The following is a 16,011-nucleotide window of genomic DNA, read 5'->3' as shown; positions in this document are numbered from 1 at the left end:
CTACATAGGCCATTATGTACTTCAGTTTACAAACAATACTACTCTAAAATGTATGGCTATTTTACCTACGAATATGGTTTTCTATTTAAAACTTAATTTATCGAAAAACATTACAAAAGGTCACATGCTTTTCGTAAATATTGTATAATGGAATAATTATTAGCACTATATATGAAAAAAGGCAAAGCGTAGTCTTTTAAACTTACATTGGGGTAAAAGTTTACAAATAAAGTTGACTTTAATTAGGTAATAAATAATTGTATAAAGTATTGATTGAATGAAAATAGTGACAGTGATAAATTCCATAAAATTTATTATTCAGCACGCTTACATTGGGGCAAAAATTTATCAGTCATAATTTCATATACCAATACCAACCAACCTGCACTAGACCAGCGTGGAACATTGCCTTAAACCTTATATCGATGAAAATATTAATCTTATTTCAAATCACTAAAATTTGTTAAAAAAAACTAACTTAATATAAAATAAAAATAAATGCTGTACAAGTCAAATAAGCACAAAAACTTGTGTAAAAATTAACTAATAAAATGATAAACGTAACTTATTAAAAAAAAAACAATGAAACTTTTATTTGTGACCTCACATCCTTGTGATTATTGATATTGAAATATTTTCTTAAATCGATATTCAAAACGATATAGCCGAAAGCCAAAAGAATCGAATAACAAAAAAATAATATTTAAAAATAGACTTATGAGATCGATATACGAAGTCTATTCAATTCGATTTTCCGATTAATCAATTTCCAACTGCATCCTATCGCCCGTTAGTACTAAACAATGTTAACCAATCTGTCAATAATTGACCAAATTCGAACTTTCGAAAGTAAAAATTGATAACCGATTCAATGCGGCGGCCTTTTGGACAAATTTTAACGCCTGGCGGCGAACAAATATTTCGTGGCACCACTGTGGTGCCCAACGCCAGGGACTCCGATGGCACCACTAAGGTGCCCTCCGCCATGAATTTTAACTTATCGTTTTTTTTTACCCGCCATACACAAAAGAAATTCATGGCACAACTGTGGTGCCATCCGCACGGAATCGGTTAAGATTATTACTAACGGGCATATCAGTATATGCTTGGACACCTACACACCACACATTACAATCGATAAATGACGCCAATCACACATTACACATGCTACATTCCAATACAAAGGTACAAAAGGGTATAAATCATTTTGGCACTACTAAGACACAATTTCGAGGGTATCAGGGTTTCAAACTACAAATGGGTACAATACAATACAATTTTATGTATAATCATTAATATACTATTAAAATTTACAAGCCATAATTCTAGTTTTTTAAAATGTCTAAAAAGAGTGAGTGAGTGAGTAAGTTACTAAGCTTGGTATTAAGTTAGTATCGAGAAAATTTCGTTAGTTCTCAAAAAATTATCACCTACGTATCGACTAAGGCTGAGATTGTAGAACACTCAGTCTTCTAAACCGCGAAGTTTAATCGCTATGTCTACAGCATTTTAAGTGTGATCAAACTTTATCTGTTAATTTTTTTAGATAACTTTAATTATTATTTCCTTGTATACACCTATCTCTAACATATAGTGCTTAGTGACAATTCTAAAGATGTTTTATTCAACAAGACGCAAAAAGTGAACTGGTTTACATGTGTATGTTTGTCCGTCTGTCTTTTTGTAGCACCATAGCTCCAAATATCAATACGATTTTTTGATAGGTAGCAATTGTTCTTTTTGTTCTGTAATATTTTAACTTATGATTTATGGGTTTGATTAAGAAGTCATTTTTGAATGGAGGATCATTAATTTTAGAGTTGATCCCTAAAAATTGAAGGGTATAACTACTAAGTTTACTAACAAATTACATCAAAGTAATTTAACAAAACAAAACTGAAAAAACGTTTTTTCAATATTTAAATGACAAGAGTTCCGTCTTACAATCTCTTGTAGTTTTAATCTCAGCCTCTAATGGCAGTTTACATTTTTTTCCCAAAATAAACGTAAGTACCAGACGTAATTATGTAATGAACTGTTATTATTATTGCTATAATAGATAGGTATGTTACAACAATTAACACAACAAATGTAAGACGAAGACACACATTAATCTTACAAGTTTCATACAAATATTTAAACAGGACTTTTTAACTATTTATAGTCAGGTAGTCATCATAATTAATTAATGAATTAATGATAAGTTCAACCAGAATGAAATATGTTTAAAGTGTAAAAATATTGATAATTAAAAATGTTAAGTAATTATAACTCTCCTGTTATTTTATAAAAAATACCAAACGAATACTATTACACCGACATTGGGCTACTAGCCCCCTTTCAACCCTTATCACAACTCTCTCTGACTATAATTACTTAAATTGTTTAAAATGCAACAATTAACCAAAGGAACGCAAAATATCATTGCTAAAAAACCATTGTATATTAAATAATGATAGAATTGCTTTAAATCAATTGACTATGGTTTAATAGAGCATTCAATTAAGTTGGGACCACACAAACGTTAACTATGTCAAAATACAAAAAGGAATAATTTTTTAAACCCCTGCCTGGCTAGCTGACTGGCTGGATAGTTGCCTGACTGACTGCATGTTAGTCTGCCAGTCTCGCTAAGTTTGGAAACTATTGAACAAATTCCAAATGGGCATATACGCCAGGGCAGGACACTATATTGGAAATAGCATAAGAGATTATTTTCCCATTCATTACACATTCGATAAGAATAGCCTTATTGTTCGCCGCTATCCTCATCGTGGCCCCAACATTTATAAGCACCTTAACAAATAATTCATAATATGTCATTTATAACATACGCTACATAACTGAGTAAAAGTGAATATACAATATAATTAATATGAAACAGCAAAGAAATTCACAACAAATGTATACTATAAAGCAATTGATTCATAGTCAATTTTATAATTAAATCCATTGATTAAGCAGATTCAATTATCTAATTACAAAGCTGACTATAAATACAATATGTCAAGAAAAATATTGCAATTTGTGACCTGTTTTAAAGTACTCAGTAAAATAAGCGATGTCCAACAATTTCTCGTACATATCGGACAACTTATAATAAATTTAACTATTTATTTCCCAAAATATATAGATAAAGTAAATAATAAGATAAGTAAAATACCTCTTAATCACGTTCATAGTGTATAACAATTTGTATGACTTTGTTTTACACCTTTATTAATTTTCAATCTATCCAACGTTTTGTGTACTAAGTATTGAAATTTGTCAATTTCTAGTACACAGAAATTGTCCAACTTCGATTTTTGTTAGTATGACCTTTGTCGTTGATGGAAATTTGTAAATGACTTTAGATAGTCGAGTTGTATACGACATCGAGTACAGAGGTGTGACGTCATGAGACTCACGTACAAATTTTCGATTATAGTAAACGAATCAGGAATTTTTATGTTAGCGGCCTTTAGTATGTAGCGGGGCACAATGTGTTTATCTTGTCTATCTGTGTGTTTGAATGTATATATGTTAGAGTATGTTTGTGTGTGTGTCAGTGTGCGTGTGTTTAAGTAATGTGTTTTGTGTGTCTGGGTGTTTGAATGTGAGTATGTTTGAGTGTGTTTGTGTGTGTGTCAGTGTGCGTGTGTTGGAGTACGTGTGTTGTGTCTGTGTGTATGTTGGACTGTGTGTCTATGTGTGTCTGTGTGTTTGAATGTATGTTTCGAGTCTGTTTGTGTGTGTGTTTTGTGTGCCTGTGTGTGTCCGTGTGCTTATATTTGAGTGTTTTGTGTGTTTATGTGTGTCTGTATGTATGTTCGACTGTCTGTGCGCATTTTCGACTGTGTGTGTGTGTTTGAATACGTGTTTTGTGTGTATGTGTGCGTGTGTGTGTGTGTGTGTGTGTGTGCGTGCCTAGCGGTAGGTGTGCGGGTGGCAGGGCAGCAGCTCGACGTAGTTGGCGGGGAAGAGGCCGAAGGCGCCGCGCGGGCCGAGCCCCTGCCACCAGCCCGCGTCGATCTGCTCGATGTGCGTGATTATGTCGCCCGGGTCGAACGTTATCTCTGATTCGTCCGCTGGAAAATCATTGGATTATATTTAATTATGAAGAATCCAGAGCCCAAATATTAAATAGTTATGTAAAAATATCTAAAAAAAGCTTGCATATGTTTTTTATCATAGAAGAATAGCAAGAGGAGCATGCAGTCCACCTGATGGTAAGTGATTACTGCCGCATCATGGACATCTGTGATTAAACCCAGATAGGATTACATTTATACCTGAAGACGGTCACAGATGCACCGCTACCCCTGAGGACTGAGCTGGAACACCTCGGAAAAGTATGTCTCCATTACATACTTTTCCGGGGTGTTCCAACTTCAAACCCTTCTAACACCCTTCAAACTAGAACATGCTTTTATGAGGCAGAAATAGTAAAGCCGGAGTCTAACCACAAAGGGTTCTACTTCTTTAACTCGAATATTTAATTTGCAAATAAAATTATAATAATATAATATATAGTAAATAGTAAATAAATGGCATCTCCATTTAAAATTACCTGCTTGATAATCGTATAGAGCCCGCGCCGTTAGTCCGGGGTCATCATCTAAATCCTCGTAGATCGTGCCCTCTTCATCCAAACCCTCGGGGGATACATCTAGATATACAGTTTCATATTAATCCTTACTAATATTATAAATCCGAAAGTAACTCTGTCTGTCTGTCTGTCCGACCGATTTTAATGAAATTTTGTACAAAGATAGTCTGAGACCCGAGAAAGGACATAGGATAGTTTTTATCCCGGAAATCGCGAAATTTTCGCCAGATGGCGCAACTGGTATTCCAATGAAGGTACGAATTTTCAGTTTTATGTATGTTAGTATGTCATATTATTTTCTTTTAAACGCGGGCGAAGCCGCGGGCAAAAACTAGTGTTATATATAATTAACATAATTGATTATAAATAATATAAGATTTAAGAAGCTTTATTATTTACTAGCTGTGCCCCGTGGTTTCACCCGCGTTGAAAAGAAACAGGGGCACAGTTAGTTTTAAAATAAAAGTAGCCTAAGTTACTCCTTATTACATCAGCTACCTACCAATAAAAGTCCCGTCCTAATCGGTCCAGCCATTTCAAAGATTAGCCGGAACAAACAGACAGACGGGCAGACAAAAATTGTAAAAAATGTTATTTTGGTGTATGTGCCGTATGTATATCCATATGCATGTAGTAAAAAGCGGTTATTTCAATAATAAAAACAGACACTCCAATTTTCTTTATATGAATAGATAGAGGAGCCCTTGCCGGAGTGGTCACCATACCGGTCTGACGTACAGAGGGTTCTGGGTTCGATCCCTAACCAAACCGATATCCAAATGATGAATTTATATTTCTGTTCAGGGCCTCATTGTTTGTATATCTATCTTCGTATATGCCAGTGGCACCAACGAAACATGGAATCCTATTGTAGAATTGTGAGTGTAGAAAACGTATTTTTTAGAAGAGTCAATAAAGGCAGTGAGAACTTAACATCATTACTTAAATAAATATAAACATTCTGATCTATTTTGGGGTAGTTAATAATTTCTATATTGTTCTACTGGTTATTATGTTACCTTAATACAAAAATTTGCACATATTTACCGTCAAGCGATGCGGATCCATTCTCCTTCTTATAATTAACGTTCTCTATGACAGTGTTCTGTCGACTCAACTCCGAGCGGTCCTCAGACGAGTTCTTGGTATACGGTGACCGTTTTATTGTACTAAACTTATTATCACTGTCATCGTCATCATTTTCGTTTGAACTCGAGTAGGAAGCATCGAACATATCATTTTCGAGGATGTTCTGCTTGATCATCGGTTCAGATTGTTTCATTTCTTCTATATCTCTGTACGAGCTCTCGCTGTACTCCTCGTAACTGACTGCGCTGAAAGACCCGGGTTCATTCTCGGTGCTAGGACTTAAGTCCGCTGGATCGATTATGGGCTCATATTGTATCTGAGAGGGGCTTTCGAGGCTCATTTTGATCTTGTCGATGTTCTTCATGGGGCTCGTTTTCGGTTGTTCTACTTCCTCTTGCAGCGTGTTAGTATCGAGGTTTATGGGTGATTTCGGGCCGGGCGACACGGGCGGTTGGGGCGTATACGTCGGATTCTGACTGAACGTGTTGATACGTTGCGCGATCACTGAGCTGCGGACTGGCTTCTCAGGTATCGAGTTGGATCTGTAAATTATTTTACATTTTAAATTGAAAAGTTCAGTAACAAGTCTTATTTGGGTGAGTGATAATTTCAGGGTAGGTGAAATTATCACTTACTCAATGTTGTTGTAATAGTGTTGCGCATTTCCCAGATCCATGTTGATACTTTAAGCTGTAACGCATCTAAAACTAACGGCACTAATTTCAGATTTTGAAGTATAAACATAACACCTTTAACAAGGTTTAACTAGTGTTATCCAATTATTTCTGATCTATTTAGGCCTACGTGATTACTTATGGACATTTACAACACCAAAACCATCTTTTCTTGCTTTTTGGTTATATCATGTTAAATGTCATGGTTATCATATTACCAAACGAAAGAATTGGCGCCTATGAAGGTAATTTATCCTGATTACCCATCTGGTGCCATCTGCCCCTGCGCCATATCACCGAGGAAAACATTGTTGTCTATATAGGTATGAAGGTAATTTATCCTGATTACCCATCTGGTGCCATCTGCCCCTGCGCCATATCACCGAGGAAAACATTGTTGTCTATATAGGTATGAAGGTAATTTATCCTGATTACCCACCTGGTGCCATCTACCCCTGCGCCATTTCATCAAAGAAAGCATTGTTGTCTATAAGGTATGAAGGTAATTTATCCTATTTGCCCACCTCGTGGCCATCTGCCCCTGCGCCAAGTTCTGCTGGAACATGGCCCTGGCGTTGGCTGTGGAGGCTCCGATGAGTTGCCGCGCCTCCATAGAGCGCTGTCTCCTCAGCGCTTCACTAGCGCTCACTCCCGCGTTGCCGGCCTCCGGGCTGGGGCTCCTGGGAACATGACACAATTAGTTATTTAATATGAGCAGTATTTTTTACAGACTTCGAATAGGAAGATTCTATATTCGGCTGCATGAATTTTTAATTTTATATTATTTTATTTATATATTCAGTAGTCACTTTCTCATATATGTAGTAGTAAGAGACGCTAAACAGGAAAAAGGTCATAACTTATATCTGAAGTCAGATGTGTTGCAAATTGATTTCGAATGGCATACCTGCTTATACTCTTCAGTTGGATAAACCTCAGGTAGAAATTATCTTGTAGCCAATTGCGAAAGGCATAAAGTTGTAGCAATGTAAGCTATTTACTAGGAGACACCTATTTTTTGCTATATAGATACCATTATAAAAATAGGCACGCATAATCGCAAGCAAAAGCTATTTTACATCAGAATAAAAGAGTTACTTTTGTTCCTCGGCCTTAGCTCGCTTGGCTGCCTCCCGTTCATCTCTCCTTCTCACTTCCTCCTCTGCTTTCCTCTTCTCCTGAAGCAAAACAGTGCATACTTTAAATAAAAGTTTCATTATCTACTAATTGAACTATAATAAATAAGTTTGTATGACATGACTCTTTATAAAAGGAGCAAAAAGAGGTCTCCACTAAATTAACTATTTTATCTGTATAGTCCGCGCCAAACTGCTAGTCCGCTCTGAAGTTGTTGCGCACAACTACAAGCATATAACGTAAGGGCATACTAACTGCGCTATGTCCCCGCGGGAGAGAGCAGCGGGGGTGCCGGGGGTCCCGCGCTGTCTTCGTTCACTAATATCTACAATTTGCTATTCGACGCGACTCGTTTCTATATTCAGAGCGGACTAGCAGTTTGGCGCGGACTATAACATTGTAATTAATTCTAATCTTGAAATATAAATCGAGTAACTACGAAATCGTTTCTCTAACCTCTTCACGTCGCTTCCTCTCGGCTTCAACTCTCTTCTTTTCCTCTTGTTCTTCCTTCAACCAGAACTGATCCCTCTCCTTCGAATTTATTTCTTGTACTGAAACAATAAAAAAAACTCTCACATTATAACAAATTAAATGTCATTATAAAAATAGATATTATAATTTATTACTGTTTATATCATACCACATACGTATATTGTATATGATTATCAAAAATCTACACCTTCCTTAGCTTATGCTGATGCTTACTTAAAAAATACTAAAGAACGTTTTTTTGTACGTAAAGAGATAAACTCATTCGATTCCCGGCTTAGGAAAGAGATATATTAAAAAAATAATGATGCAGTTTTAGTTTTTATCAAAATTGGCCTCGTAACTCCTTTCAACATTTTTGGATAATTCTGATAGTTTCGGATTTAGCCCTGAAGGCCTATTTGAAAAATTCACCCTGTATAGAGTACCTAAAATTTCACATTATATTTTTTTTACCTCAAAAAGGTCAATTGAGTATATAGGTAGGTATGTATCGCTTTAATAATTTTATAGGCTAAATTGGGTAAGTGTTATTTGACGTGTAAAATGAGTTCAATTTAGGCAACCTAATATCCGCCTAATTAGCCAGTAAAGAGAACATGCTACACAGAGTAATGTTTTATAAAAACCAAAATTGAAAGCAGCAACATCGATTTTAAAATGGAAAGAAAAAAATACTGATACAGATTGTATCGGTAATCGTATTTTAATATCCAAAGTTTGGATTTCTACTCATAGATTAGTAAATATTACTCACTCCTAACGAGAAAATGTAACCAGTTTTGACAATTGAAATTGTCACTATCATCTATTTTCGTGTTTGGAAAATATTAAAAAATTGTAGTTTTAGTTTTTTAATCAAAATCGGCCTCGTAAGTCCTGTCAGCATTTTTCGAATGAAACGATATTTCTCCGCACTTTTTCTACGATTTCGTGTCATAACTGCGCATGTCGGCATTGTTCCGCGTAAATTACACCATGACAGCCATTAAATGGCTGACAGAATTGTCAGCGGTTTAAGGCATTTAATAATGGCTTCCCACAACTACAACGCGGTGAGATATGTATACTTATATATGTTTCTACTAAGTTTAGGTCCAATTGCATTTTTACCCCCAAATCTAAGGAAATTTAAGTTGCTATACATTATACACCATAGCCCTTTCTTAGAAGGACTATTCCTGTGTCGGACACACATATAAAATAATACACAAACACTCAAGCACAGAACAGAAACCTAAATTCGTAAATTACATAATTACTAGCTGACCCGGCAAACGTTGTGTTGCCATATAAATAAAAAATGTTAAGGGTGAACAACCCTTATCACTTAGGGGTATGAAAAATAGATAGTACCCTATTCTCAGACCTACTGAATATGCATATAAATTTGGGTGAAAATTGGTAAAGCAGTTTCGGGGGAGTACGGTAACTAACATTGTGACACGAGAATTTTATATATAAGATATGTCTGGCCGAGGAACGAACCAGGAACCATTGCGTGTACCACCGATATGGTGAACGCTCCGCCTGATGCGGTCATAATTACACACTATAATTCCTACCTCTACGCAAACTCCTTTTCCTGATCTTAATCGCCTCTACAAGTTTTCCCAAATTTCTGTCACCTTCGAACTGCTTGGACATCTTATATCACACATTTTATTTGTGAAAAAGTCCATGAAATATATCTTTCAATTGTTCACAAGTTTGTATTTCCACTTTATATTTTCGTTGCTTCCCTCTGAGGGTGATGTTGACTACAATATCAGTTGATTAGTGTGTCTAAGCGAATGGATATGGTGACTACGACACAAATCTACCCGATAACTTTTGCATATCACGTAACATGCAAGAATAAGACCATAATTCTGATATCATCTCAATCCACTTTTCAATGACCAATAACGTTAAACACCGCGCACGTACAAACGGTTGAACACTTGTATGCACTATGCAGTGCAAAGTTTACTAAATGGATTTGCACACAATGCAAAACATCGCTTTATAGTGTGGTCTAGTGGCCATTGTTGTCGCCACTACGGTAAACAATTGAATTGAATGGTGTTTTAAATCAAAAACTTTTTCTTTGTAAATAACACTTTGGTTGGTTTCGTATTTTATAAAATTGCACAGCAAACGCGCATGCAGTCCATATTGCAACGTCTTAAGAGATTTATAGTGAATCGCAAATAAGATTAAAGTCATGCATGACGTCGAAAACGCCTCTTAGGTATGAGTTATTTTTACAATAATATTGGCATAACATTTAAAGATGCTATAACCCTCCGCGACTCTGGAAGCACCACCGACAACACCTATTTCTGTGTAATAACAGCTGTGTTCAACAGTGCTGTGTTCCGGTTCAAAAGGAGTGGTAAGAGGGACATACATATCGAAGATTCAACTAAATCCTCGGGGGTAGTATTGTAATGCAACTATGACATTATTATTTTATTTGAGGGTGATTGGTAATCAGGTGGACTCGGGTGGTATGCTCATTTTCTATTTCTATATAATAAAAAAAACAAACGATCACACAGTCCACTTGATTATAAATGCACTGCCATGCTAAATGCCGCCCGTGGACATCTATAGGTAACCAAACCGACATAGGACAGTTACACCTGCAAAAGTATTAAATTTAGAATCGAATAATTCGGAAGGTTATACTAAAATAAATTATTTTACCGCACAATTTCTCCGTGGTTTAAATATTCTTAGTGAAACAGATATTGGAATATCTTGGTTTAACTTAAAGCACGGTATTTTAATGTATCCATCATCTTTTGATAATGTTATCGCTATGTCGTTAGTTTGTCTTAAGTGTTCTCATACAGGGCTCATTCTTGATAAGTACCTTTCAACAGCGAACATTGCCGCTACAACGAAATATTTCGTTCTTACAGCAACAATATTCATACAAGGTACTCTTTTCTGACACTTACTCTTTGAAGGTTCCCAAACTTCATTGATCTAATGTAGTTGTATTGTCCACCTCAGCTAGGATTCCTAGCCTGTAATAAGGACTGGTAAACTTACTGTATCGCTGGAAGTAACGCATCTAATTTAAAACTTGTAAAAAAAATGTAAATAAGAGTGACGATTCATATTGCACTTATTCCATTTATCTAGAGTTAGTTGTCTTAATTTTAAAAAAGCAAATTAGAATCTTCCAAATTTGCCAGTTAAAGCAGAACAAAGTCAAACGTGTGGACGTGGCAACACTTTAAGCTAAATTTAAAATCCTAAATAATGCGCAATAGTCTGAATTTAGTTACTGAATCATAAACCACATAAGAATGTATTTTGACAATCATACTGTTTGCTACCAAAATTGGGTAACGAACGTAGCTTACATTTGTCAATTTTGCTGTAAAATTAATATGTACGACATAATACAGTATATATAAAAACTCACCAGGATTAACTTTCTGGTACGCGGTCCCGATTGGCCCACTGGGCGGCAGATCCTCCAACCGACTGGACTTGACATTGAACGCCGAGCCGGCTTTCGCCAGCTTGTCCAATAGCACCTTCTCGTCCAGATCGTCCTCGGTCCTCGCGTGCATCGTCATGTGGAAGCCGGGGAACATCTGCGCCACGTGCTTCACGTGATTCGCGCAAGTACCCTTACGAACCGTTGGTGCCCCTTCACCCTGCAAGTGATTTTTGTTTAATAAAAGCAGCATAATGGATGTGGGATTGAAATGGAAACATGAAAATTTAATGACATAGAAGTATTAAAATATAATGAACACATGAGAACCCTTTATGATTTCACACTGGCGACACTACCGCCACATATAAGGCTAAATTAGGGAGTATTTATTCGAGGACTATAACTGTAACCATTGCAGTTACTGTCACCACATTGGGGCGATAGTTCAGCGTAGCGAAGCCTGGAACGGCATAATCACCTTCTGCAATGACGTAATATCTGCAAAGGAAAAGCGCGCTGACATTCGGATAAGGAGGAGGCGCCAGGGCGTACATAACGCCCCTAGGCGCGGTGTCCCTGTAGTTACGGGACTAGAATAGGGATACAGTATTCCCTGCTTGTCGTAAGAGGCGACTAAAAGGGGCTTTCGGGGTTGCGGGCTGCAAGAGTGGGAACTTGAACCGCCCGGCTAACGACCCCGGGAAGGACAGCGGTATGTATGGTCGCGTACATCGGACGGTGTGGTGGTTCAATCTCACTTGGGCGGAGCCCGACGGGGCAGTGCGCTGAGAGGACTCCGGTTGCTTTCTTTTGGAGATCCCGGAGGACGGCCACCGGGGGGGTTTTAGTGCGGTAAAAATCCCACATAACCCCGTGTCGCTTCAACGGCACCGAGTACCTTTTGAGTTCCTGTCACCAAAAACTGTAGCGTTTACTAAGCTCGCGAGTCGTCGATAATTGAGTATTCATATTGTAACTGTAATTGTTACCAAAAATGATAGTGTACGTGACTCGCGAGCTTATTTACCTATTTCAACCATATTAGTACTGTATCTCAGTTACAGTTACGGCTTGCTAAGTGAGTACGCGGCGGTAGACAGCTTGACGTCGCGGTCGTTTCATGTGTACACAATAGAGCGTGATACTTCTTTATAATATTAAAATAACAAACGAGCATGCAGTCCATTTTATGATAAGAGGCTACTGCAGCCCATGGACATCTGTATTCAACCCCAAATAAGAATAGATTCCCATCTGAGGTCTAATAAAATCCATTGCTACCCCTGAGGACTAAGTTGGAAAGCCGCAGATAAATATATCGCCTTTAGCCAAACCATTCAAACCAGATTACAGCAGCACTTAACGCTGCTGTTATTAGGCCGAAATAGGTGTTGTGGTGTGGTCTGAGTAGAGCCATACAAGGCATACATACTCTAACATCAATCTAACATCAAAATTGCATTCAATTACTTCATCAGTTTGGTTACAGCTCCTTTATGAGTATGTAGCGTTGCTGTATTTAATAAAAATACTAGTTGATTTATTATATAAATGTTTGACCAGCAAACTATTACTAATTATTACAAGAATTTATCATGTACTTATGTGTATTCCAAATAAATCATTTCAAATTGATTGTGTTCAAACATACAGCATAGATAAAACAATTAACAAAAGCATTACAAGAGCCAATTTCTTTAGAGAAATAGATGAATAGATAGTGCATGAATAACAACACCGTAATGCCTATATGACTAATCTCCTTCCTATCTTATCAGTATCTCAAACATAACTCGCCTGCCAGTTGATAAGCACATATTTAGATATGCTGCCATTAGGAATGTCCAGTTTGAGGAAGGCATATTGTATCTTGCCGCTGTTTAAGTCATCTATAAGCTCGATCAGCCCGCCATCTCCCTTACTTACAAACTTCAAGTCATTTGTCAAGCCATCATAACCGAAGAGTGCCCTGTAAAGAAATATAAGGATTAATTAAATGCTGCATCCGCAACTCTTTTTATGTCCTGCGACACTGGTGCATTTTCCCCACAATAAGTTTGTAAAGTAGAACTAGCATCATGTAAGCAGGGAGATATCACTGCCACTATTTCTAGCATGATGCAGTTCTCAGGTTTTGATAAAAGGATGTGTATTCTAGCTTTCTTACATAATATAAGATGATGACCTTAGTGCTCAACAGTGGCATGGCAATTGTTACCTGCACCGGAATCATATATAAAGTTGGTTACAGATTGAGCAGCAGTAAGAATTTACAATCTTATGTAATAGTGACTATATGTTATGCAAATGTAGTGGAGGAAAATGCATTAATAATATTTACATTTCAAATGGATAATAAATTGGGATTAATTTAATAGCTCAATACTGATAATTATCAAAACTGAGGGATTTTTAAATATACACCTTATTATTATTATTTACAGTTATTTTTGCGTTTTGTAAATATTATTAAAACATTTTTTAAATGCATTATTGTGTATACAAATGATAATAATATCATATAATAACACAAAAGAAGGAAAACTTTTGTGTATTTCATATAAATAATCAAATGCATATTAAATTTGTGACATAATATTTGTGTCAATTTTCCTGTTATTTGTTACAGTTATATAATATTCATATATATATAGAAAATCCTTATATATACATGAGAGTTTATTTATATATTTATATCTTTAAAGTTTTGGAAAAGCAGAGTTAGCAAAAGTTGTAAATTAGACCGATTTTTAAGTTTTATTTATTTATTTTATTGTGTAAAGCATTTAGTACAATAGGTCAATAATGATACATAAAGTTCAATTAAATGCTACCTTTACAGGTGTTAAGGTAAGTAATATATTAAAGTGCAGATAGAACTCGATTTTACATAGTTTTTTTAATGTATATAACATAATATCAGACTGAAATGCTTATCAAGGCTTTTTCAGAGAGTTTTCCATACCAAATAAAATGTTAATGTTTTTATATATAATTATAAGTTTTTAGATATGTATAATAGTCAGTCCAAATCAATTGAGGTTTTTTTTTAAGATTAATCCATACAAACAGAGAGGAGAATAAAAATTTAAACCTGTAACTAGGTGGACAAATGAACAGCTATATATTGTTGGTTTACAAACACACACCACAATTTAATTTATAGATATTTATAAATAATATTATCTAAAGGTACTTGACATGGACAATTACCTCTTTATAAAATCGAGGACACACATTATGGAAATTATCTGTACATTTCTACAAATATAAATACAGTTACAGAACTTTCATTTATCTGTAACACTGATTGCTCTTTATGCACCACTCACAAAACAGGTTTAAAACTCTGACTCAGCCACAGAATCGATGTATAATACATAAAGACACTGGATGTCTCTAGATTTATGTTTTTTTAACAATAAGTATGTAAATTATTACATTTTGTTATTTGCATATAACTGGACGAAATAAATTTATTTTTCAACTACTTAAATAGCATCCCATATTTAAAATACTAAGTTCCTTCCGCCCAAAACATTTTGAAATTAAATTCAATGATTTTATAAGCGCGAGGAAAATGTACCTCGAATCAATAATTACATTGTTTGGTGCGAAGGCAATTTGCGTCCGACTACCGGACACCGTGCAATATTACAATCATTTCATAATTTCAATTAACCACCGCTATTTATTTAATTCCTGTAGCAAGTAGGTCGCAAGGGCTAATGAACGTACCAATTTGTATCAGATTTTTCATCGAGAACGTCCTTCCACGCAGCGATCAACGCCTCCTTGTGCTTGTCCAGATTTAAAGCCATTTTACACTATATATTTGCATGGAGCCGAACTTTAATTAACAATGTCTTTTTCAATAAAATGGTAAAAACCGACAAACGAACTGACTCACAACAATCCTTGTCACAGACTAATTATCATTTTTTGAAGAGTTCATTCAACCACTCAACTGTCAAATGCTCTCGATCAATCACAGACGCAAAATAATTAAGCAGATGTCCAAGCAATCGGACTTATTAATAAAATGATACATTTAAAAATATATATATTACTATATGTTATGAGACGATATTTTATTGCAATTTATTCAATTCATATCCTCCTGCCAAAAATGTTTTAGCAGTTTGGTAAATTCATCTCTATGATTCTCTATGATATTACAAAGATTTGTTTCGTACCATCCAGTAGAAACCGTGAATGTTTATATGAATTTCCACTTAAATAAACGTTAGAAAATTCAACAGATTCTAATAAAACATGAATTGATAATGTTTTCAGTAAAAAACATTTTCGTTGTATGATATTATATTTTATTACTAATAATATCATTTTACAGGGAAACCAAATTAAACCATGTGAAACTAATAATATCTACAACTTTAAGTATAGTCTGCGTAAAACGACTAGTCCGCTCTGAATATAGAATTGAATCACGTCGCCATAGCAAATTGTATGACTACACCTGCTTGGAACAACTTCAGAGCGGACTAGCAGTTTGGCGCGGACTATACTTATATACTGCCTAGTTAAATGTTTTAGAGTAAATAAAGGTATCTTTGTCTCTCATATTC

The 16,011-nt window shown here is 35.6% G+C and overlaps 1 protein-coding gene across 1 annotated transcript; it reads right to left on the bottom strand.

Annotated features, from left to right (window-relative positions):
- Positions 1 to 3,867: 3,867 nt before the first annotated feature.
- On the bottom strand, positions 3,868 to 15,370 carry Abp1 (Actin binding protein 1). Its single transcript, XM_073091473.1, has 9 exons — positions 15,161 to 15,370; positions 13,220 to 13,391; positions 11,402 to 11,639; positions 7,945 to 8,042; positions 7,450 to 7,529; positions 6,876 to 7,031; positions 5,636 to 6,219; positions 4,550 to 4,648; positions 3,868 to 4,067 (listed from the first exon to the last, which is right to left on the bottom strand). Exons 1-9 carry the CDS (start codon positions 15,241 to 15,243, stop codon positions 3,907 to 3,909), a joined length of 1,671 nt encoding a protein of 556 aa, XP_072947574.1. The 5' UTR covers positions 15,244 to 15,370; the 3' UTR covers positions 3,868 to 3,906.
- Positions 15,371 to 16,011: the final 641 nt, after the last annotated feature.

This window comes from Epargyreus clarus, unplaced genomic scaffold (genome assembly GCF_041222505.1).
Source record: "Epargyreus clarus isolate Ecla_fem2 unplaced genomic scaffold, WU_Ecla_fem_2.2 ptg000034l, whole genome shotgun sequence".
Lineage (NCBI taxonomy): Eukaryota > Metazoa > Arthropoda > Insecta > Lepidoptera > Hesperiidae > Epargyreus > Epargyreus clarus.
Note: the sequence above shows the minus strand (reverse complement) of the source record. Positions and strands in the feature narration are given on the sequence as shown.

Excerpts from the sequence above, each read along its gene's own strand:
- Abp1 (XM_073091473.1), bottom strand. The coding sequence starts at position 15,243 with ATGGCTTTAAATCTGGACAAGCACAAGGAGGCGTTGATCGCTGCGTGG. Across the intron at positions 11,640-13,219 it reads ATGTGCTTATCAACTGGCAG|GGTGAAGGGGCACCAACGGT; the intron begins GCGAGTTATGTT and ends AATCACTTGCAG. Across the intron at positions 7,530-7,944 it reads AGAGGAAGCGACGTGAAGAG|GAGAAGAGGAAAGCAGAGGA; the intron begins GTTAGAGAAACG and ends GTTTTGCTTCAG.